The 24,799-nt window shown below is 40.5% G+C and overlaps 1 protein-coding gene across 6 annotated transcripts in view; it reads left to right on the top strand.

Moving 5' to 3' along the window:
• The first annotated feature begins 553 nt into the window (after positions 1-553).
• The window catches only part of NRAP (nebulin related anchoring protein), a 68,219-nt gene continuing 43,973 nt past the window's right edge, over positions 554-24,799 (top strand). For 3 of the 6 annotated variants that reach the window (XM_057734942.1, XM_057734948.1, XM_057734947.1), the window contains exons 1-14: positions 597-833; positions 1,161-1,255; positions 1,817-1,904; positions 6,249-6,353; positions 8,923-9,027; positions 10,330-10,434; positions 11,147-11,251; positions 12,028-12,135; positions 12,427-12,531; positions 15,993-16,100; positions 17,054-17,170; positions 19,402-19,506; positions 20,959-21,066; positions 22,106-22,210. In XM_057734942.1, coding sequence (XP_057590925.1) covers positions 762-833; positions 1,161-1,255; positions 1,817-1,904; positions 6,249-6,353; positions 8,923-9,027; positions 10,330-10,434; positions 11,147-11,251; positions 12,028-12,135; positions 12,427-12,531; positions 15,993-16,100; positions 17,054-17,170; positions 19,402-19,506; positions 20,959-21,066; positions 22,106-22,210 — 1,431 coding nt within the window. In that variant the 5' untranslated portion in view covers positions 597-761. Of the gene's footprint in view, positions 834-1,160; positions 1,256-1,816; positions 1,905-6,248; positions 6,354-8,922; positions 9,028-10,329; positions 10,435-11,146; positions 11,252-12,027; positions 12,136-12,426; positions 12,532-15,992; positions 16,101-17,053; positions 17,171-19,401; positions 19,507-20,958; positions 21,067-22,105; positions 22,211-24,799 lie in introns of all 6 variants that reach the window. The other 3 variants (XM_057734943.1, XM_057734944.1, XM_057734946.1) reach the window with 3 other exon arrangements.

Raw genomic sequence — 24,799 nt, forward strand, 5'->3', positions numbered from 1 at the left:
TTTTTGCTTTATTTTGTTATGTTCATTTGTGTCATATTTTAGATTCCACATATAAGTGATATTGTATGGTATTTGTCTTTCTCTTTCTGTCTTATTTCACTTAGTGTGATCATCTTTAGGTCTATCCATGTTGTTGCAAATAGCATTCTTTCTTTCTTATGGCTGAGTAATATTAAACATTTTTAATAGATAAGGCTAAATTTCAAATATGGTATTTACCCTCCTGTGGAGTGAATCAACCCTGTTTTATTTTCTTTTGGGAGGGGAGCTGGACTTTCTGCTTTAGTCACAGGCCTCACAGAGCGAGCTTTTCTCATTTGGTCGTTGGATGAGGGCGTGGAGTGTGCTTTCGCGTTCTTTTCTTGGGGCATGATCACAGCTAGTGATAAACTACTACACGCTGCCTGATCACACATGAGGATTTGGTCATCCACATAAACATGATGCTGTCGTGAGATCACTTTTCTATTTAGAGAAGCATGTCAGCTAGAAATGCTTCCACCTTATTTCCCAGACGCATGCGTGCTGAGCGAGTTGCCAAAATAGCCCTTTGAGTAAGTGGCAGCTTTAAAAACCATCCAGCTGCTGACTTCAGACTAGAAGGTCAGCAAAGGAAAGTGGAAGTTGGAATCCGAATGGTCAAGGTGCCTACAGGAATTTAATAGGGGTCGAGATTTTGGAGAATTGAACGACTACACTGGGGCTTCTCCTTGGATTTCTTGCCTGTTAGCTCTCCTTGTCTTCTCTCTTCGGACTTCAAGATGAATGTTCAGGCTTGCTCTAGGTGTGGGTATGGCGTGTACCCTGCTGAGAAGATCAGTTGTCTAGACCAGGTCAGTAGACATTTCTTGGCCTTTGGGAATCATAACAAACATGGGAAATTTATCTCCTCACATATGGACATGTGGGTTTTTTAAACCACCAAAATAAGATGTATTTCCCACCCATTTCTACCCATTTCAGTTCTACCCATCTCTAGCTACATCTCCTGTATTGTCTTAAAATTTTTTATTCATTTATTTATGAATTGTAGCCGTGCGTGTGTGTTTTATCACCATTTTATCCCTAAAGCTCATTTTTTTTTTTAACCGTGAAATATATGAGAATCTTGAGTCTAAAAGAAAGGTAATTTTGCTAAATCTTTTCTATTCGATTTCTAGATATGGCACAAAGCATGTTTTCACTGTGAAGTTTGCAAGATGATGCTATCGGTTAATAACTTTGTGAGTCACCAGAAAAAACCATACTGTCATGCGTAAGTGTTTGATGCCCCTCCCCACCATCTCTTGAGTTGTGTTTATTTTTTTTAACAAGTAGCCAACCAGAGGTTCAAATCAAACCCTCCAGGGGTAAATCCAAGAAATGTCTTCTCAAAAGTTTTTACTTGCATACAATCATTAAAGAGACCTAAGACGGGATTTTATGCAATGGACAGAAATTTCTTACAAGTAAAATATCAAATCTATCCACTATAACCTCATGTCAAATTATTAAATATTGTGCAGAACAGTGTAATTGCCATGAATATGCATAAAACTTAAAATGTTTTCTTTTAAATAATTTCAGAATCCTTTTCCATTTCTTCAGAAAGTTTTTAAGTGATCATTTCCAGTTATAGTTGGTCTTTAAGTTAAATAGGTTGAATTTATTTGATTTGCCTTTTTTTTCTTTAAGACTCATTGCCTGGAAAATCTTGAATTTAATTATTAGGTTTTGTATTTTTTGATTTAAAAAATGACTCTGCCTTTAAGAATAGTCACTCAATCATCTTGGATAAAGTTCATTTTTAATTTTGGTTTATATCTACTTTTTGTAGCCATAACCCCAAGAACAACACTTTTACAAGTGTCTATCACACTCCATTAAATCTAAATGTGAGGAAAGCTCCAGAGGCCATTTGTGGGGTAAGTTACTTAATTTTGAATTTGAAAACAGGCTTTAAAGAAAATTTCTTAGCTCAGGCACCTGTTAGGTTTTTAAGCATCTCTGCCTGGATGTGAACTTGTTCATTTTCTCCACATATACAAGCAAAGTATATTTAAGTAACAAATATTGCTATTTGTTCTACCACAACATAGAGGCCAATACACAGGATAATCTTGCTTGAATATCTGAGGTCCTTGTAGCCATTTTAATCTCTCTGTGTCTGCCAGCTCTGGACACATTAGTACAATAGGCCATGCATACACTAGGTGCTTAAAACATAAAACAAAGTTCATATAGTTGGAGAGTATTATAAAGGCCTTTCCTTTCTTTCCTCATGATATTTTGGTACAGATGTTGAAAACTTCTAGCTCCGTACTCTTAAATCTCTCTGAATTCAGTAGTGTTTAAGGTTATTTGCAGTGTTTCAGATCTCTTCTCCTATGAGGTCAAAGATATTTTGATTTGGAACTGAAGTTTGGATAGACCAGGAGGCCATATTGATAAACCAACCTCTTTTGAAAAATCAACAGCAGAGTTTTGTCAAATAACTATCGATTGAATGCTTGCATTTATTAAAATGATGAATCATTTCACTTCCCTCCCCCCGCCCCGCAACAAGTTGTTTTGTGGGACAGATCTGGCCACTTCCTAAAATTAGAAAATGACACACGAGGTGGAAGGCTCTCTAGTAATCTGCCTTCCTCCTGTTACCTCACCTCATCCCGACTCTCTGGCCTGCCTAGGCCACGTCCTTCTCAAGAAAATGGTTTACATTGAGCTTATCCTTATCATGTGGCTCTCTACACAGACTGCCAAGTAGCTTATTTTGCTAGATGCTTTGCGCCAGTTGTGAGATTATTATCTTTTAACAAGCTTGTATAATATTTATTGTACAATCGCTTAGTTCATTTAATACATTACAGTCCAATAAAGTAAATACTATTATTACCCCATTCTACTGGTGAGGAAACTGAGGCTCGGAGTGTTGTTCATATATCATTGATTTCTAAGGATTCACAAGCCTTAAGCCTTAACAAGCCTTAGGAATTCACAAGCCATCCTAGATTACTGAGAAGGCTAATTCTTTTAGGATTTTGCTTTCATCTCTTTTTGTTTGGTTGGTTTTTGTTGTTGGTGGTGTTTGTTTGTTTTCCTCTCTTTTTGTCTGAGGGCAACTACATGAAATTATAATCCATACTGAATTTAGCTCTCAGTTCAGTAGAGTGCCACACACTCTGTGAGGACCTTTGTCTGTGTGACCTCACTTCTTATTCACAAGAACCCTCTGTCGTATTATCATATTCCAGTGGGGGAGGCTGAGGCTCAGAGAGATGAAGTAACTTGCCTAGTTTTACCGAGCAAGTTGACTGGGTACCAATCCAGATCTGTCTCACTCTGGGACCCAGATCCTCAGCTGCTGCATTGGGCCTCTCCCCTGTACCCAGGGGGTGGCACCCTCTCCAGAAGCAAAACAAAATTACTTGTTTATGTTTACAAACATCCAGATATTTCTGCAGTTCTGGGGCCAGTGTTTGACAGATTGAACACAAGGAGATGTACTTATACATCAGAGTACTATTTGTGTTTATTACGAGAAGATCCGTAACATCTTTCACCCTATGCTAGGTATCAATTGGCATGTCCCCCTTACAATCTCACAGCAGGTCACACAGTATTTACCTTTTTTTGAGGTGGTAGTGGGTTCACTTTCTTTTAACTTGCATGACAGGCGCGACCTGGAGCGAGATTATCGCTGGTTCTATTTCCAGCCACAGACAGTGATGCGAGCTTCCCAGGAAGCCTGTGTGTGTGTATTTGTTCACATCTGTGTGAATATGTGTGTATATGTATAAATATGTATGTGTGCATATGGGGAGTGTATGTATGTGTGTATGTAGGTGTGAATATGTGCACGTGTATACATAGGTGTGTACATAGTGCATATGGATGTGCATATATACACATACCTGTGTATACCTGTCTGTGTGCACGTCTGTGTGTGTGTGGTGTGTGTATGTGTACATGTGTGTTATCTCTGTGTGTATATGGTGAATGTGCGTTTACATGCGTGTGTGTACACATATGGGTGTACGTGTGTGTGAACATGCATATGTGTGTACATGCATGAGTGTGGGTAAGTGTACACACACATGTGTGTACATACATACGTGTGCGTATGTCTGTGTACTAAACATTTGACTGCTGAGACCCCTTCCTCCTCCTTTCCCACGAGGGAAAAAAATCAAATGGACAACCATGTCCCTTCTAGGCCCCAGATCTTATAACCACCCTAGGGAGTGTGGTGGATTACTTTCTTACACCCTTTTCTTCTTTGAGAGACTTTGCCAGTTGAATAAGAAACAGATTCATGGTGCATGTGCTAAAATTAAAAAAAAAAGGAAAGAAAGGGATGCTTCAGTAATGGTGATGAAGGAGAAAAGTAAAGGTTTTAAGTTGGCATTTGAAGCAGGTCAACATTTTTCTGTTTTTAAAATGTAACTCTTTAAAATTAAATGAATAAATAAATATTTACTAAGACAAAATTTCCTGTTTGGTAGATGTGAATGGAACTTTTGGCAGAATAGACTATCTAGGTTCTCTTCTGTTTGGAGAATGAACTTTAGCCCTTAATGCTTCCTTACCCCACTAATAACATTTATGGCTTTTTTCCTCTTCCTACTTCCTCTGAGTAATCACAAGTCCTGTGAAATGTCCCTGGGGAGGCAGGCACAGCCTGCCCCCCTGCCCCCCGCCCCGTGATGCATTTGTCCTGTGGGAGGGGGCAGCACATATGGCTTCCTGTTTATTTGGGTCATGTGACTCTGATTCCTTAAGTCAATGGCTCGCAAGGAGGGCAGTTTTGTCCGCCAGATAATATCTGGGGACTTTTGGGAAGTCAAAACTAAAACGGTAGGAATGCTATTGGCATCTGGTGGGTAGAGACCACCTCTTCTGCTCAGCACACTGCCATGCGCTAGACAGTCCCCCCAACGAAGAATGAACTGGCCCCAGATATCAGTGGAGCTGCCAACAAAAAACGTTGCCTTGAGTCTATGTAATGTTTGTGGTAGTTTCTCAAAATCCAAGGGAAAAAGCATGTAAAGATCTCTCAATGTATATATTTTAAAAAGTACACTTTAGAGCTGCATTAAACAAGCCCAGACAAAGTACCGTTGACAGGGAACTAGAATTCCTGGATTCTGAACCTGGCTCTGCTAACTTGCTGAATGATTTCAGTGAGTTCACGTCTCTTCTCTGAGCTTCTTTCCTCATCTGTAAAATTAATGATTTAAACTTCATCTTGTTGAAGTTGTAGGTTTCTGGGCCCCATCTTGGATCTCATACATCATGATATCTGGGTTGGGACCTAAGATCTGGCTTTTTTCTTTTGTACTTACTTCTTTTTATGTTCTCCTTAAGAAATCTTTGTCTATTCTAAAGTCATGAAGACGCTGTTAGATGTCAGATTTCCTCAAATTGATCCTCACATTCAATGCGATCCCAGCCAAAATCTTGATGTTTTTCATAGGAATTGACAAGCGGATCCTACGGTGATTCTAGAATGGCCAAAAAATCCTGAAGAACTAAATCAAAGGACTTAGGTTACCAGATTTCTAGACTTAGTATAAAAGTAGTAGTAATTAACTCAGCATAGTATTGGCATGAGAATAGTTAGACAGATCAGTGGGATACAATACAAGGTCCAGAAATAGAGCTGCACATTTACGGTCACTTGAGGTACAACAGAGGCACCACTGCAATTCAGTGTAGCAAGAATGATCTTTAAATAAATGGTACCGGAGTGACTGGACACTTGTACAGAAAAAAATAAACCTTGATACCTACCTCATACCTATACATAAAAATTAACTCAACGTGTGTTATAGATCAAGATGTGAAAGGTGAAATTATAAAGCATAAGAGAACACCTGCATGAATTTGGGGAGCCAGCATTTTGCAAGCTCCCCGGGTATTGCACAGGCTAACGTTAAGATCCACTGCTCTGATGTCTAGTGTTTTCTAAGCTGAACACTTGGTGTTGTATGATAAGCTCATAGTGATGTTAAGTCTTTTTAATTGCACTGCTAGATAGAGCTTTGCACACAGCAGGTGCTCTCTACATGCCGCTTGGCTGGTGGTACAGATGACGCTGTGGTGACAGTGGCGGCACAGTGTGGCTTGTAGAGCAGTTCAGATGCTTTGCAGTTGAGACCTAGCATCCCTGCCTGACCCCTGCCCCCCCTCCCCAGTTGAGCTCTATATTATTTGTTTCCTTTTTCTTTTCTGTTAGAAACATTACTGACAATATCTTCATTGTGCAGGTTGTTGACCGAGACGATGGCGAACGGTTTAAATCGGTTTTTCACTGGGACATGAAATCCAAGGATGGGGCAGCTGCACCTAACAGGCAACCATTGGTGGATGAGGTGAGGGAAGAGTTATAAAACAAAGGTTTGGAAACAAAGAATGATACACTATGCAAATGAAATGTATTTTCAGTATTACTTCTAGAGGGAATCAGTTAGGCTGTCTTTTATCCAGTTTGTAATTCCAACTGTCTGCAGAAGACCTCCGTCAGCGTGTCTCAGCATCACCTTAACCATATCTGCTCCAGTCTGAGCTCACTTTCTTCCTTCCAACCACTGTGTTTCTGTCACTGGAATCAGCAACCAGGCTGGGAGCCAAGGCTGCCCTTTCTTCTTCTGACCCTTCACGCAGCCCCACCCCTTCCCTCCTATTTCACTGTCCCAGCTCTGGGCCCCATCATCTCCTGCCTGGACCTTTGTGAGGACTTTCCGTCTCCTGGGTTGGCCCCTCTCCGGCCTGTCATGTGACATTGGTCACACACATCTTCCTGGTTGTCTCTGATTTATTCTTCCCAGCACCTGAGAATTTATGGTCATTCTCTATTGACAGCCTTGTCATTTCAAAATTCCCCGGCCATTTATTTTCAATGATCCACATACTACTTGCATTTTTCTTGTAAAACAGTCCGAACAGTGCAAAGCTAACTCCTTGTCCACCATCTGCAAGCCCTGTTCCTTCTGTAGAAGTACCCATTGCTGTCAGTCTCATGGGTGTCCTTCCAGGCTCTCTCTACTCGTTTACAAATTAATGTCTATGAGGGTAAGTCAAAAATTATCCGCACTCTGTTTATATTAAAACTTCTATAAATTCTGCAGCCAGAGTGTGGATGATTTTTGAATCACCCTCGTATATAATTTATTTTTTTGGTACTTACATTTGGATATGACTACTGTCACTTATTGAAGAACTTTTAATGAGTTATTTAACCATTCTTTTCTTTGGTTTTATTATTTATAAAATGAACTTCAAACAGTTCCCGATTCACAGAACTATTGTAAAAATTAAAAGAATATGTAAATGTAAAGATCTTAGAACATTGGTTGGCACGGTAAATATCAGCTAGTATTTCTTGTATAAAATTATATATGTATATTTCTATTGAAATGTATACTTTTGTTTTTCTATGAAACAATATGCATTGTTTTACAACTTGCATTTTCCATTCAGCAAATACCCTGGAGACATTTCCATGGCAGCATCCTTTTAAGCTGTGGGTGGGTAGATGGCAGGTGCAATCAGTAAGAGTGGATGTATCATGCTTTCTTATTGATGGGCAGGATTATTCCCTTTTTTTTTTCTATTATGAAGCTGCAGTGAACACCTTTGTGCATGACCTCTTTTGGGCACAGTGAGCACTTTTCTAGAATAACTAATGGAAAATGAGGTTGCTAGGTCAAGAGTATGTGCCTTTTTAATTTTAATGGGCAGACTGTCAAATTTCTCTCTAAAATGGTTGTACGTTTTATAATCCCACAGGCAGAGTATGAGAATACCTCTTTCCCACATTCTCACCAACACTTGGTGTTACCATAAAAGTTTTGACAACCTGTATCTTGGTTCAATTTAAACTTCCCTGACTGGGAGTGTGGTTGAGCGTATTTTCACATATGAAGTATCTGTGTTTCCAGATCGCCAAAGGATGGTTCCACTCGCCCTGTCCAATCTGCCCCACCTCCAGCCTGCTTGGCTTCCCGTCTCTCCCCACCAATTCCAGTCAAACCCGCCTCCTCATGGTCTTTCACCCAAAGCCTATCACTGCCTTCATGCTTTCATTCATGGCGGTCCCCGCTCCTAGAATGTGTTCAACATGCACTTATTGAGTATTATGTGCCAGGCACTGTTCCAGTCTGCTGGAATACGTCAGTGCACAAAACAGATGAAAATCCCTGCCTTTGTGGAACTGACCTCCTAGAGTAGATGCTTTTCTTTCTCCCTTTGCATCATCTGTTAACTGACCTCAGCCCTGGAGGTCAAGCTCAAACTCCTGTCCAAAATAGGAATCATCACATACAGATTGCTTTTTCAAAACTCTCACTGTGTTTATCTTCAGTACAGTACGTTTAAGCACACAAATGTTCTCTAATAGCTAATTGTTTCATATGTTAGTTTTATCTCCCTAGGTAGGTCACAAGTATCTTAAAAGAGGTACTTTGTCTTCTTCTTCTTTTGTCGTTTTTGATTTTCTTTTCCTAGTGTTAATTGCTTAATCTAATGCTTGGTACACAACAGGTAGCAGGTTTTTGAAGCTTAGCTGAATAGTGCTGATGAATCTCAGATGGCCTGTCCACAGCAACCCCCTACTACCCAATCTTGGTGCCATAATGAGCAAAGAAATGATAAGTTACATTTGGAACTCTCCTACGATACAAGCGAATCTCAGAAAGTTTGGTTATTTAGGATATTAGGTTATTTTCTAGTTTGAAAAAAAAAAAAAGAACATTCTGGTTAGGTGAGACCTGCCTTGTATCAATGGGAGTTTATAGTTTTTAGAGAATTTCTATCTTTTCTGTCTTCTACTGACAGTGTATGTGAGTGCTGCTGGGAGAGTGGCATAGATAAGGGGATCTTACCAGGCAAATGTGTGTGTGGGGGGGTGTGTTTGTACAAATTTGTGTTTTTCCTCTACAGAGAGCCTGTTGGACTGGATACGGGGAAGGGAATTCTTGGCACCCAGGAGCTCTACCAGACCCTGAAATCGTAAGGATGGTTGAGGCTCGAAAGTCACTGGGGGAGGTAAGAGCCCTGGAAAGTTACTTTCGCAATTAGTTTGAATGTTCCTTTATTTTAAGATTGTGGTAGACAGAATACCGGCCCTTCCCCAAAGAGTCCCATGTCCTAATCCCTGGAACCTGTGTATATGCTACTTTACATGGCCACAGGGATGTTACAGATGTGATTAAGGTCAGGTTTTTTTCAATTGAAGTATAGCCGATTTACAATGTTGTGTTAGTTTCTGATGTACAGCAAAGTGATTCAGTTATACATATACATACATATATACATATATGTATATATATTCTTTTCTATTATAATTTGTTACAAGATATTGAATATAGTTCCCTGTGCCATACAGTAGGACCTTGTTGTGTATCTATTTTATATACATAGTAGTTTGTATATAAACTCCTAATTAAGGTAAGGATCTTGAGATAGGAAGATTATCCTGGTGGACTAGATGTAACCACAAGGGTTCTTATAAGGAGAAAGGCAGGAGGATCAGAGTCAGAGAAAAGATGATGTGACAACAGAAGCAGAGGTCAAAGCTGTTTGGGGCCACAAGCCGAGGAATGCGGGCAGCCCTCGGGAAGCTGGAAAAGGCAAAGAAATGGATTCTTCACCTCCAGGAGGAACCAGCCCTGATGCCCTATTTTAGACTTCTGACCTGTAGCGCCATAAGAAAGATCGTAGAATGTTTTCTTCGTAGAGAAGGCAGTTTTAACCCAGATAATGGAAATCCTTAATGATTTGCACACGGTATCCTCTAGCCCTCTCCATACACCGAGGGCACTTGCCCTTTGAAGAAACCACGTTGGAAGATATTGTTAGTCTTTAGTAACATTTCTTTAGCAAATGGAAAGAAAACAACAGAAACACAAATGCTAAGGTGGAAAAGAGACCACCAGAGGTACTCAAAAGTAAGGAGCAAACAAGAACAGACATTTCACCCCCAATGCTGTAGAACTGTGTCTGGTGGGTAAGTGACTGAAAAGTCTCCTGCATAATAATTGCTAGATTGTCACACAAGCCTTTGGGTCAAAGAGCATCCCTTGGGGTGTGTCAGCTTCCACATAGCTTAATATGGACATTGACGGGGAAACCCTTTGACCTGGGAGATATGCTTTCTGCAGCCTTGGAAGGTGTTATTTAAATCACCAAGTGAATAACATTTTCAGATGTATTCCAGGTGACTGAAATATTTTCCAAGTACCTTTTACATCCAGTTGCATTGGTTCTGTTGATGCTTGCTGTTGCAGTTTTATTAGTTCTTATTGGATATCATACTGGTTCTCATGCTGACATTGGTCTGACCAACAGGAGTACACAGAAGACTATGAACAACAGAGGGGCAAGGGGAGCTTTCCAGCCATGATCACACCTGCTTATCAAAGGGCCAAGAGAGCCAACCAGCTGGCCAGCCAAGTGAGTGTCTTCGTCCTTATTCACCATTGATTACACTCATTTTTGTCCTTAGCGAACCCCTGGGATCCAGATAAAATCCAATAGGAGAGTGCTTTGGGGCAGTGGGTACCCTTAGTGTGATATTATGGAGAAAACTACTTTCTTATCTTTTCCCCGTCATCCATTCTCTGTGGCTTGATGGGGCCACATCTGTCACATGGAGAGAAGACCATGTGGCTCACCCCAAGACACAATCAAGTAATTTCTTGAGGTGTCGTTAGCACTGAGGACACTGATTTTTGTTACTCAGTGGATGGCAGGTCCTCCTGAAGAGTAGCATAGCTTGTTGGTTAAGAGCTCAGATTTTGGAGCCAGGATGTTGGGACTGAATCCTGGCTTTCTCACTTAGTACCCGTGCGGCCATGAGCAAATTATTTAACTTCTCTGTTCCTCAGCTGCTCTTTTGTAAAATGGGGAAAATCACAGTCCTGCCTTATGTGATTGTATGGAGATGAATGGGTATTTGTTCACGTTCAGCACTTCCTGGCACTCTCTTGAAGTTAACACATGAGCATTGATGCTTTCTGGAGAGGAGCCCATAAAACAAACCAGAAAGACTTGCCATATGTTTATGTTGAGTGTTGCCCGATGGCATAGCTTCAGGGCAGCCACAAAGAGAGGTCCTACAAAGGCTGCTAGGTGTGACCTTGACTCTGTGTTGTTCCCTCACCAGGTGGAGTACAAGAGAGGGCATGACGAACGCATCTCCAGGTTCAGCACAGTGGTGGACACCCCTGAGCTGCTCCGGGCCAAGGCGGGGGCACAGCTTCAAAGTGATGTAAGAAGTGATGGAGGCCAGAGGCAGTGATTCTCATTTAAGTTTCCCGATTCTTTCCTTATGTGGAGGAGGAGGCAGGGAGAATATAGGCAGCATCTCAATCCTGTGTGGGGGCCAGGAAGAACTTTCTAAGGTCAAGGATGGCCAGGACAGATTTGGAAGCTAGCACAGACCTCACAAAAACTCTTCCTTAGAGAGAAAAGTTTATACAGTATTAGTAACAAACCAGATATATCTGATTAATCTGAAAGAATTCTCTCCTTGTCACCGCGAATTATAGACCATAACTTCCAAGGAATTTCTATCATTTGCCTTTTCATAGCCCAGTTGCCCCACAGCACACTAAGACTGAGAATTTAGTGTTGTTCTGAGTGAGATGTTTAAGCACAAATCCAGGTTCAGCTTAACAAGCGGCTTCCACGCGCCATGGGTTGAGAAGCCTCTTTCATGTCCTGGACTTGACTGACAGCTCCTCGAGGGCAGAAGCCTTGTCGCGCTGCCTGGCCTCAGCACCTGGTCCGCAGCAGGTGCTCACAAGTATGTGTTGAATTCTACATTGAGCCTCTCCATGTATCAGGCACTGAGCTGGGTATTGGGAATAAAATGGTAAATAAGATACACAGGGTCCATCAAGCTCTAAGCCACTACATTGCATAAGAGCTGTGACAGGAGATGTGCAGGGTGTTCTGGGAGCCCTTAGCAAGGCTTCTCACTCAGATTGCCTGGCAGATGGTGGGATGGTGGCGTGTGATTCAAAATCTGTTTTCATTTTCCAGGTGAGATACGCAGAGGACTATGAACAACAGAGAGGGAAAGGCAGTTTTCCTGCTATGATCACACCTGCTTATCAGATAGCCAAAAGAGCCAGTGAGCTGGCGAGTGATGTAAGTGTCCAGGGCAGTGTTGTCATGTGAGGGGAGGAAGCAGGAAGTTACCTGGGCCTGGCGAGTCCAACTTCCTGTCTCCTTTTGTGTGCACCGCGGATACAGGAAGTAGCTTTCCTTCATTGTTTTCAACTGGTTTTGCCAGGACGATGATCAGGCACGTCTGTGTCTAAGACACACTCCCTAGACCTAAGCAGGAAAGGAACATTCCACAAGACATTCATTTTCACTGTTCCGGTGCCTGTGCATAAGAGGTTAAATTTATCAGGTTTGTCCTTCCCCTTCAAATAGGTGAGGTACCATCAACAGCATCAAAGAGAAATGAAGGGAATGACTGGTCCAGCTGCTGGAGCTGAGGGCACGTCAACAAAGGAATATGTGGACCAGTATGGCCAGGTATGTGATCAGATGCCATCCTGGGAGACTACCCTTTTTGATGGTCAGCTCTCAGTTTGGCAGCCCTCTAGCCTGTGACACAACTATGACCATTTAATCAGGGGTGATTTTTCTTTGCCCTGTTTACGGAAGGTGGAATTTCCAAGCCGGAAAGTACTGAACAAAGAATTACACAGGGCTCAGCTTGACTCACTTAAGAAAACAGATTCTAAGCACTTTTTCTTTCCTTTTTAAAAAATAAAGGACTCATATCAAAATGGCGGGTTTGCCAGGAATAAAGCATCCTCATCTATCACTGAAGAAAAGTCCCAAGGACTAAGACTGGCTGTGTTTAGCCTGTCACTGCATAGGCACAAAAGGGATCAAATTGCATGTCTTGAAAAATATTGAGCACTTCACTGAATAGCAGGATTCATTTTCTTAGAAAGTGAATTTCTTATCTCCTTTGCTAGATAAAGCAATATGCCAGAGAAATCAACCCTTTTCCTCCATTTCACTTCTTAAATGAACCACGTCTTGACAGGATGTAAAAAGGTTGAGTGACAATTACAAGCTAATTTTATTTTCACATCCCTCTGATTTTCTGGTACTAGACAGGTGTTGTAAGGGAGAAAGAGAGCATTATTTTTTCATGACTGTAAGTAAAGAATGTTGGAAGACCAAGTGTGTGTATCGGTAGAGTACATTCAGTGAGCTTAGTTGATATTTTTTCTTAATTTGACAGTTGTTTAAATTTTTTGGTACTGGGTAGACTTTACAACATATGTGACTTATTCAATATACATAACTTATAAAAGGAAACCAACAACTTATTTCTCTTCCTCAGAAAACCAAGTTGCTTATGTTGGGGATATACTCATGTGAAACTTAGAGTGCGTGTGAAGATAGGTTTTGACCCTTTTGCAAATGTCTATCTAAGCAAAAAAGTTTGGTTTTGAATTTAAAAGGCCATTTTATTAAATTCCATGATCAGTTAGTGAAACGGTCTCTTAGTGCTTAAAACGCAATGAAAATATGTTTTTATTGGTTTCGTGTTGTAAATATGTTATTTAGATGCTCAGGACAACTTTTAAAAGTCAGTTTGAAAAATATTTGGCTTCCATATTTAGCAAAAAATATTTTGTTCTGTATTTGGACTGTCCTATCTGCCACTAGTTATAACACACATGTAATTTCTTATGTGTATCTAGACCTCTCTATTCACAGTGATGAAATGTAACTTCATAGTTATCATAGTAGAGCCTTGATTAGGACATTTTGATTGAAGTTTCCAGTCATGATAGTAACAAATATAAGAATTAAAGTGGGTGTCGTCTGATACCACCGCCAGCAGCTGTTGGTCAAGAGGACTCTGTCTCCTGTGGCATTTCACTGTGATTTACGGTGACTCGCCAGGGTGAGAGTAGGAGGGAGTGAGAGAGAAGCAGGAAGACAGATAAACTATAAATATCTGTAGTGCCTAAAAGATCAAACAATTCAGTCCTCTTTTTTTATTATTATTTTTTATTATTATTTATTTTTGGCTGCATTGGTTCTTCATTGCTGTGCACAGGCTTTCTCTAGTTGTGGAGAGCAGGGGCTACTCTTTGTTGCGGTCTGTGGGCTTCTCATTGTGGTGGCTTCTCTTGTTGCGGAACATGGGCTCTAGGCGTGCGGGCTTCAGTAGTTGTGGCACACAGACTCGGTAGTTGTGGCTTGCTGACTGTAGAGTGCAGGCTTAGTAGTTGTGGTGCATGGGGTTAGTTGCTCCGGGGCATGTGGGATCTGCCTGGACAAGGGCTCGAACCCATGTCCCCTGCATTGGCAGGTGGATTCTTAACCACTGCACCACCAGGGGAGCCTCATTCTTTTTTTCAATGAGTATTTTTTTAGGTTAATGGACTATACCATGTAATCTATGATTTGTAACCAGCCAACTCCCCAATAGCATTTAGGGTCTCAAAAAGATTTACATACACAACATACACTCATATAAGCAGAGAAGTTAAAATAAAGCTACAGGCCAACTCCAAACCGTAAAGCAGAATGGACAAAAGGAGGTTACCAAAGAATCTGAGAGTCTTTATTATTATTTTTTTCACTTACTACATTTGGCCAGAGAATTCTGGCAACCAAGCATAAAGGAGAACTCAGGCTAAACAGTTGTCATTATTGGATTAAAAGGAAGCCTGGACATTCTAATTTGGTCCAACTATTTTGTTTAAGAGAGTATGTGTGCCAGACTCTGAACCCCTGCCTTGGAGGAGGCTGGAGAGAGATGTTATCATGAGCCCAAGGGGGCACACTAAGGGCTGCTCCAGATTTGTGGGGATACAGATGAGGAAGCAGCGGATTCTGCCTGGGGCGGGGCTGGGAGTGAGGGAGGAGTTCCCCATAGAGAAGGTAGCATCTGACGGGGTCTTGAAATACATCCGATTGCCGGGGAGGGCTTTCACTAGTGACGTGATGACAGGTCCATGAGAAGGAAGGTTTTCCTTTGTGGGAGTGGCTGCGTGACGTGGGGAGGAGGAAGGAAGAAATTAAGACTCAATTTGTAATATCAGTCCTTAGTCTGAAATATACACTTGGCCCCAGTTGAGATCATCTTATTGGAATTTGAAGTTCTTTCTGCCAAATTATGGAAATTCAAATAGTTATATAATCTCTCTTTCTTGGTAAATGAAAGAATCCATCATTGTGGGAGACAGTATGTGGAGTGTCAATGTGTCTTTGCATAGACCTGCCCAAGGGCCTGAGAACGGTGATGTTCTAGGCTCCTGGAAGACAGAGGGACTTTCCGGGTGTCATTTAAGAAATGAATACTCCATAATACATGGGCCTAGGAGACTCATAGAGTATTTTGATTTATCTGATGGAAATGATGATGCCAGTGATAATAGTTACCACTTATTTAGTATTGACCCCAGTAAGTGGGGCTGCCTCCAGTGCCCACCACCTTAATGACCCCATGGTACTGCTCTTAGGGCTGATCACAGGAATGTTCGATGTGGATGGGCCTCCATGGGAACAGGCTCTAGGAGAGATCATTGCTAATTCCCCACCCATTCCAGGGGTAGAGCATTACTGATTTTTTTAAAATAAATTTATTTATTTGTTTATTTATTTACTGGCTGCGTTGGGTCTTTGTTGCTGCGCGTGGGCTTTCTCTGGTTGCAGTGAGCAGGAGCTACTCTTCATTGTGGTGCTTGGGCTCCTCATTGGGGTGGCTTCTCTTGCTGCGGGGCATGGGCTCTAGGCACATAGGCTTCAGTCGTTGCAGCACACGGGCTCAATAGTTGTGGCTCACGGGCTCTAGAGTGCAGGCTCAATAGTTATGCACCGGCTTAGTTGCTCTGCAGCATGTGGGATCTTCCTGGAGCAGGGATCGAACCCGTGTCCCCTGCATTGGCAGGTGGATTCTTAACCACTGCACCACCTAGGAAGTCCTGAGCATTACTGATTAAAGTTTTTGATTGACCCAGCAGGGTTATTCAGAAGAGTATGGTGAACACAGAGGAAAGGGCAGCTTCCCGGCCATGATCACGCCAGCTTATCAGAACGCCAAGAAAGCCAACGAACTCGCTAGTGATGTAAGTACCACATTAGGACGACCCACAGAGCTACAGAAGCAGAGGAGAAATGAAACTTTGAAGGCTGTGCTTACTGAAACCTATACACAGTTAAATTTATCGGAGCTGAGTCAAAGCAGAATGTGAGCCCTCAATTCCTATCCAAATTTCTGGCATCTGCTTTTTGGTTCATACTGTTAGGTCACATTTATCTGCTTCGCAGGAGATTGACACGGACAAACCACATAACTTACTTGAGGTCAGCTGAAGCAAGAGCAAATACCAGTCCAGCCAGATAAGCTGGGGTTAGGAGAGTCTTTGCAAAATAAGCCACCTTAGAAATTGAGCGCTTAAGAGGGATAGCTGATTAAAATAAATCATATGATTATCAAACTGGGTGTAACCCAGTTGATAAAATGACTTCTACTTGCAGAATATTAGCCAGCTGGCAGTTCTTGAAAGATAAGCTATAATTAAACTTGGAAAAGTGACACGCACAGTGCAGATCTTACACCAACTTGAATTTGATCTCTAATCAGAAGCCCAGCATTCGTTTCATACCCCTTTGCCCTTCTCCTTTACTTTGTTACTATTCAATTATTACCCATTTCCCTAGAAGAGTGCACTTTGCCCTGAGAGGGGAAGTAAAAGACACATTCATCACTCAAGGCTGGATGAGAAATGATTGTTAAAATTAAGGGCAGAATGGGTTTTGGGTTTTACCTTTAGGTATGATGATTTTGAGACCTTTCTTCATGCAGAATTAGAATATAAAGTGTAAAAAAATGTGAAAGGGGGCAGTAAAATTTTAATATAAAGGACTGAGTGGTTTATGGACTTAGTGGAGGAAAAAACCCATGTGATAATTTTTCCTCCAGAAGATTCTATTAAATAAATGCTGACATTAAATGTGGAGTAACTTCTCTCATGGAAAATGGAAACAACTCCAGATGCTCTTTGTGTGCTTCTTTCAGATAAAATACAGACGGGACTTCAATAAGATGAAGGGCGCTGCACATTTTCATTCTCTCCCAGCCCAAGACAACTTGGTCCTTAAGCGGGCTCAGAGCGTGAACAAGCTTGTGAGTGAGGTACGTGTGGGGACAGTGCGCTGTCACCTCCTTTATCTCCAACAGACAGTGAAGGGCGACCCCAGAATGAAAAGTTCCGTGTAACGCCACATAAACTGCACGTGGGTTACCAGTTTCCAAAGAGCAAATAGGCAGTAAAAAGCAATGCACAAGAGAGCCTAGGATCAAACTAATTCAAAATTCAAAAATTTCTTCCTGGAATTCTCACAGGGCTGTGGATATTCCAAAGTTCCCAGCAATTGATTTCTAGTTGCCAGAATATTGAATGAGCTAACCTTTATAACAATACATCATTCTGATAGAGTGGAAATCAAAGATGGGAAAGAGTGTTTTGAACATGAAACCTCCCTCATTCTCTTATTATTGTAGTCAGGTTTTCTAGAAGCTGTGTGTACCGTGTGAATTCCCCTTGGCTTAGAGGCTGACCTGGCTGCCTCAGACTGTGTTTTGTTTGGCCAACCCAGTGGTTAGGATTTTTAGAATTGCTAGGACTGTTTGGCAAGAAAATATCCCCTCCAGCTCTCCATGTCCTTTTTATGTCCTAGAGTTTCTTCATAGCAGCTTCTCTGCTTGCATTACCTGTTGGGACCCTGAAGGCATTTGAGTTGTCAGCCTCTTGCCAGGCTATTCCTAGGCCTCACCTAACATGTTACCTGAAACTCAAAAAAGGGTATGCAAATATCCTAAAATATTTTTCTTCTCTAACCCCTAAGAGTCAGTCTTTTACCCCAAATGTTCCTTAGCCTGTGGTGCTCTAATTGATCAGAATCACAAGGATGACATTTCCTGGGCCTTATCAGCAGCCTCAGATACTTTGAAGTAGAAGATGGGTGCCGAGCCCTTGGAACCTGCATTTTAAACAAGTATTGCTCATGATTCTGTGCTCTAGGCCAGAGGACAGCAAACTATGACCTGAGTGCCAAATCTGGCCCACAACCTTTTTTTATAAATAAAGTTTTATTGAAACACATCATGTTATCTGTGGCTGCTTTTGAGTTACAAGGGCAGAGTTTAATAGATGGTATGTCCTGCAAAGACTCAAATATTTACTATCTGGTCATTTGGTTTGCTGAACCTTGCTTTTGACTCATAGAACATTAGATCTAGATGGGATCTTTGCAGTCTTTAGGCCCTGGCTTTGTCATAGACCTGGAAAAGTAAAGTGTCTTTTTCTGGTTCAGATAGACTTTTAGGGACAGAACTAGAACCAGACCGCTGATAATATAGTTCTACCCAGAAATAACATTGTTACCATTTTGGCCTTTTCCTATGTGAATATACTATAAATAAATATATAAGTATAAAAACATATTCATAAAATTAGAATTCAGTTGTATATACAGCTTTGTGTACTTTTTTCATTTTATATCATATTGTAAGCATTATAATGCGTCTTTTGTACTTTAAAAGGCATATTCCCACCAAATGTTTTATAAGATACGATAACAAATTGTATTTCCTTTGGTAAGTGGTCACAAGGGAATCTTCCAATTCTTTCTGCCCTTATGTTTATCTGATAAGACAAACCAGCCATGCCTCTGTTAATGGTAACCACCTTCAGCTACCTTCTCCAATTACCCGGGATGATTTGGAGTCATTTAATAACTGTGGCCTCACGTCTTACATCCAGCTATCCAGGGGAGCTCAACTAGCCATTTAAAATTGGAAGACACTCTGCATCTATGAGTGGTCTCATTTATTACACTCTTTTGTAAAGTACCTTTTTGGTTAAATTCTATTGAAGTATACCTGTATATACTTCAATAGAATTTTTGTATACTCTATATACTGCATAGAGAAGTGCATATATTGTAAGTGTACAATAGGAAAAATTTCCACAAGTGGACATATCTATATAGTTAGCACCCAAATCAAGAAACACAACATGACCAGAAGTCCAGACATCCCCCTAGACACCTGTCCCCAAGAGTAACCACTGTCCTGATTTCTAAAACCATTTTGCCATTTTTTGAGGTTACAATATATGAAAGTATTTACTCTTGAAAGGGACTATATATATATATATTTTTTAAATATTCAGAACCAAACTGATTATTTACTTATTCACAATTTGAAAGGAAAACATGTATTGTTAACCTACCGTATCCTATGGTATTTTAAAATCTTGGGTTGAAAGTTTTGTAAAAATATCCTAAGTCGAGTCCTGGTGCCATTTTCAAGAGTGACTTTGGGTTTGGTTCTCTTGTGCATCTGGTGTTTTGGTTTCCAAGGTGGAGTATAAGAAGGATCTGGAAAGTAGAAAAGGTCATAGCATCAACTACTGTGAAACACCTCAATTCAGGAATGTGAGCAAGATCTCAAAATTCACCAGTGATGTGAGTTTTGAATGCCTAAGCATTTGTTTGGGCTTTTTTTATGACCTTAATTTCTAGGTCTGCTAAGAGACAGTCTGTGTGAATGTATCTGGGTGTCTTGGAGAAGCATGGCCTCTTAGGCACAAATACTATGAGTTTTGATAGAGATTGACTGCTGGGGCTGGTCCACGGAGTGTTCAAAGTGTTAACTCCCCAGCATGCATTTCACCTTGAGTCCTCAGGGCTGCACCTGTCCTCTTGCATCCTTCGTGTATAGCAGTATCCGGCTCCTAGTGGCTAATGCTGGCGAGGGAGCCTGGCTGAGGGTGCAACGTCCCCTCTCAACTTAACTTTGTGCTTCTTAAATTAGTACACAATCTCAGTTAACCTGCACAGTCACCTGGGGAGCCAGGTGTTATTTCCCCATCTTACAGGTGAGCAGATATATGCTGGAGTGGCATTTACAAATTTGGAAATTCTCAAAGTCTGGGGATGTATCCTTGAGAACAGCAAGGGTTAGTTTATATGATTTTACTTCTGCTTAGCTGCATATAATAGTAGAATTTAAAATCACATGGGACTTCCTGAGGCTCAGTAAGGAATTTCTTTTGCATAAATGTCTTGGTTAAGAGTACCAGCTTTGGAGCTGACGGACCTGGCTCCACAATTAGCCAAGTGGCTGACTTCGGGCAGGTTAAGTTCTTGGAGCCATTTTGCCCATCTGTAAAATGGGGGTGATGATAATTCCTTCCTCCTCATAGAGTGCTTGTGAAGATAGACTGAGATAAGTAGAACTGTGTCTGATGTAGAGAAATAGTGTAATGTTGAAATACTGTCAGTGCTTGGAAACTCAATGGCCTCCCAAGGTAGGTGATTTTAATATAGCTTCATTAGAAGCTACCCACATTTTCCTGTTTATGACTTTTTTCATCTTGTTTTGTTCTTCGTTTGGTAAGCTGCATTTGGGACATATCATTATTTCACATGATTGTGGTAGTGACCAATGTGTCGTGTAAGAGTCACATAATTTGGCAGAGCTCAGATTTTATTCCTCATATGTTTAGAAATGGAGGTAATAGCATGCAGTGATGTGTACCAGTCTCCAGCGTGGGGCTTGCATGCAGCTCCCATACAATCAGTGCTTGTCCTTGGAATACTCCACACCCGCCTGATGGGTTTTCACATTGGAAAAATCTGGTATATTTACAACTGAAAATTAGAAAAAAAAATCAGGTCTGTTTTGTGCTGTCTGTGTGCATCAGATCTTACATTTGCTTATGTGCTTGTCTCACCCCAGCTTCTTGAATTTTTTTTTTAAGGTTTGTCTTATTTTTAATTCAGTGACACACTGAATACTTAAATAGGTTCTATTTAATCATTTATATTTTGGATTTAGTGCATTAAGATGAGTAATTTATCTTCAGCGAGTTGGGGAGAGAATCCTTTTGTTGAAGGTTTTGTGTTCCCATGTAGAATAAATATAAAGAAAACTACCAGAACCACATGAGAGGCCACTATGAAGGAGTTGGGATGGACAGACGGATGCTCCATGCTCTGAAAGTTGGCAGCCTGGCCAGCAATGTGAGTCCTGTTGTGAAGGGCCTGCAGGTCCTGGGGGTCTTTCAGGGTGCAGGGAGGTGGGGCAAGAGGAAGTCGGCCAATTCTTTTTCAACCTCCCCCTTTAAAAAAACTCAGTGTTTTATTGTGTAAAGACTGACCCCAAAGAGTTTCTAAATGTTAATCAATATAACCAAGCCTGGGTAAAAAAATCTTTGAAAACTTTTAAAAGCTTCAATTTGTTAATCTCAGCTTTCTCTGCTTTGAAGAGTAATAGATCTATTGTAATTGATCCAATGTGAGAAAAACTTTCAGGTTCTGAGAGATAAAGGGAAACGGATGGGCATAATTTTCGTTTGAAATGCTTCCAGTTTCCAAAGCATTTGTGATTTATTTGGAATTGGTTGGTTGGTTGGTTCATTCATTCATTCAATCGTAGTGTTCGTTGAAGGCTTCCTGCGTTCAGGCACTGCTCAAGATAGTAGAATAACAAAATAGATCAGGTCCCTCTTTTCCCCATAGCAGTGATCTATTAATCTCTCTTTGGCTTTACCAATTCACTTTACAGGTTTGCTAATGCCAAATTGTAAATCTTAGAGGTAAAGGACACTGAGAAAAAACTGATTTCATTATTAAAACATACAAATGTCAAATTTCCTCTGCTTGAGAATGTCAAATTTGACCTTTAGAAAAAAAAAATTTTAATACTCTGAAGACTCTTGGCTTTTCATTTGTTTTCTGGGGGTTAGCCAAGAAGCTCTTTTATTATATACTTGTATGCAAATGCTTCTTTTTAACAAAAAACTACAAGGGGTTCCATGATTAATAAGGAAGATTAAAAAAATGTGCTACAGATGAAGTTAACTAATTTTGTATTAATTAAGAAGAAGAATTCAAATTAAAGGCAAAAGTGTGAACGTAATTTAATTTTCCTTGGAGGTGATGAAACGGAATTAATTTTGTTTCTAGTTATTTAAAAAAAAATGTTTTTATGACATTCGAACAAGGTTAAAAGAGAGTGGGGACTAATTTCTCTTTTCTTGTTTGTTTCTTTGTGTTTCAGGTTGCCTACAAGGCCAATTACAAACATGATGTTGTCGACTACAACTACCCAGCCACTCTTACTCCTTCCTATCAAACAACAATGAAACTGGTTCCCTTGAAAGATGTAAGTCCTTTTCCAATAGTCCTTTCTGCTTTACTCCTTGTCACTCCCCTCCATGGAGTGATTCTTAGACAGTAAGATGGAAAGAAACGAGATACGACAGTTACAGGAGATGGAGGAGATTGAGAAAGCGGAACTCTTTCCCAAGAGAAAGTCCATATGTACATGTTTGGAAACTCTTAGATTTTCAACATAAGGCGGGGGCAACTCTGGTTTCATCTTGAAAAATCCTAAGGTTCTGTTTCACCTGTTAGAATTTGGGGACTGTGTCTGCTGCTGGGTACATTTAAAGTAATTATTCCGTAGCAATGATGAGCCTTTTTTTTTTTTTTTAAAGTTTTAGAGTGTGGTATGTTTAAGGACCAAAGGAAATAAACTGAAATAACTGTAAGTTGAGAGGAAATGGTAGCATTGACTTAATTTTTTTCCCGAGGAGCATTTGGGAAATATGTGTGGAATAATATGTATCACTAATTTATTACAGCAGTGATTTTATTTATTTATAGTTTGGCTTGTCTCCATGAAATATATATAGTTAATTGCATTTGTTATTTTCTAATTATAAAAATTTATTACATTTAGTACAGAAAATTTAGAAAATACAGAAATGTATAAAGAAAAAGGTAAAAGTTATCTACTATTTTAAAGCATACATAAGGTGGTTTAGAACTGAGTTGGTAGTGTGGTTGTCAGTGAAAGTTATCACCAATCAATCAATAATTTAATGTATCATTCAACATGTTAATTGAATGCTCAGGGCTACTTTCTTTCACACTCCTTTGGGATCAGCACAGCTCCAGCAGTTGACTTGGGCTTTGCTATTGGTAGGTGGGTCTTTGCATCTCTTTCCCTTTTGCTCAGAGTAGATGCAGTGTCAGGTTCAGTGGGGCATCTCCAGCGTCTAACATAGTTTACAGGACAACAAAAGCTTATCATTGGCAGATGATGGTTTGATGTATGGAAGGAGCTTTTCAGACGTGTGATAAAGTAGGAGATGGGAAGAAGAAGAATATAAGGGGCCTACATTTTGCTTTTCCTTTCCCCAGAAAGTTTGGTTGAGTTGGCTTATTCATTTCACCTTAATGAAATTCAAGGTTAAATTTGGCTACCAAAGCCAAGTTTCTTTTTTGGCTGTGTACGTTGCCTGGGAAACTTGAGGGATCAAGAGCACCTTGTAAAATCTGAGTATGTACTTTCACAGCAGAATTCTAGAACAATGCTTAGTAGCACAAACAAAAGAGAGCGCCCTACAACTTTGCATTCCCACTATATCATTACTTGCTGTTACATTTGTCTATATAAGATGGTGGATCAAACCAGGCCCTTGAAATATAGCCAGCTCACCTGGGGAAGTCTGAGAGGTGAATTAAACTAGACTGGGTTAGAAATATTAGTTGGAAACAGAGGTAGGTTCCACACTGGCAACCCATGAGCTGGATCCAGGCTGCAGAGGTATTTTTTTTGGCCACACAGCATTAAAAAAATTTGCTTTTGAACCAATATGTAGAAATTGTGAGAGATCACACAGGAAGTGTGGTCCTAGTTCCTGCATGACAACGACTGACTGGGACCGAGTGGTAGCTGCTTTTATCATCTTAATCTCCTTTACTTTATTTTCCTGGCTCCTGTGTGAATTTGAATTTGTCACCCTTAACGCAGGAACTTTAGTATTCAGGAAGTTTGAGGAATCCATTTACAAGATGTCTCTCTTTCTGTCTGGTAGTCTTAAAGGTGGTCAAGTAGCTATGAAATTAAATAAACAAACATGGGTCCTTAATTAGAGAGCATTCCCTTCAGATGGGTTTTATAACACTAATAGCATTAAAATGAGACTCTACCCTCAGCAAAGGGACCTTTCGGAAAGTAGATGGAAGCAATGACCAAGCATCCGTGATGTTGCAAAGATATAATTAATCATGGAGAGTATTAATTATGTCCTGCAGAGGAGAGTAATTGTGCTCTGCAGCACAGTTACTGTAGTACTATCAGGAAGAAATGAGCCATTTAAAAAATACATTTTTGTGACATTTTATCATGCATAATTCTGGATTCTAATAGATTCTATTATTAGATGATAATTTTCCCTCTGACTTAGTACATTAGGAAGCTACTGTATTGTAATCTCATTAATAGTTGACATTGAAATGACTTCACATTTCCTAGTTTCCCTACGTACCCCATGTCCAAAACTCAGAATGTGCAAAACCTTTTCTCCTTGAATCATTAACTAAAAAGCGTGAAGCAATGCTGTCATTTTTCTCCAAATCCAACAAAAGAGTCTGTGGCCCAATATCTGAAACACTCTGCTTTTCCTAGATCTTGTTCTAGAAATTAATTTGTAAGTCTTTTTTCCCCCTAATTTGTCAGTCAGAATACATTTCCCTCTCTAAACAAAGTTAGCTCTGGCTATAGGGAACCCCTGGTCCATCTGTAAGATATCAAGTAGCCGTTCCAAGAACACCAGCTTTGGCAAACCGGGTTTATAGTGTGTGGGCTGGGAGCCACTTTGGGAGGCCAACTGCTGGGATTTGAACCCTAGCTCTGACACTAGCTGGGTGACCTTGAGCAAGTCACTTCAGGTCTCTGTGCCTC

Source organism: Hippopotamus amphibius, chromosome 5 (assembly GCF_030028045.1).
Source record: "Hippopotamus amphibius kiboko isolate mHipAmp2 chromosome 5, mHipAmp2.hap2, whole genome shotgun sequence".
Taxonomy (NCBI): Eukaryota; Metazoa; Chordata; class Mammalia; order Artiodactyla; family Hippopotamidae; genus Hippopotamus; species Hippopotamus amphibius.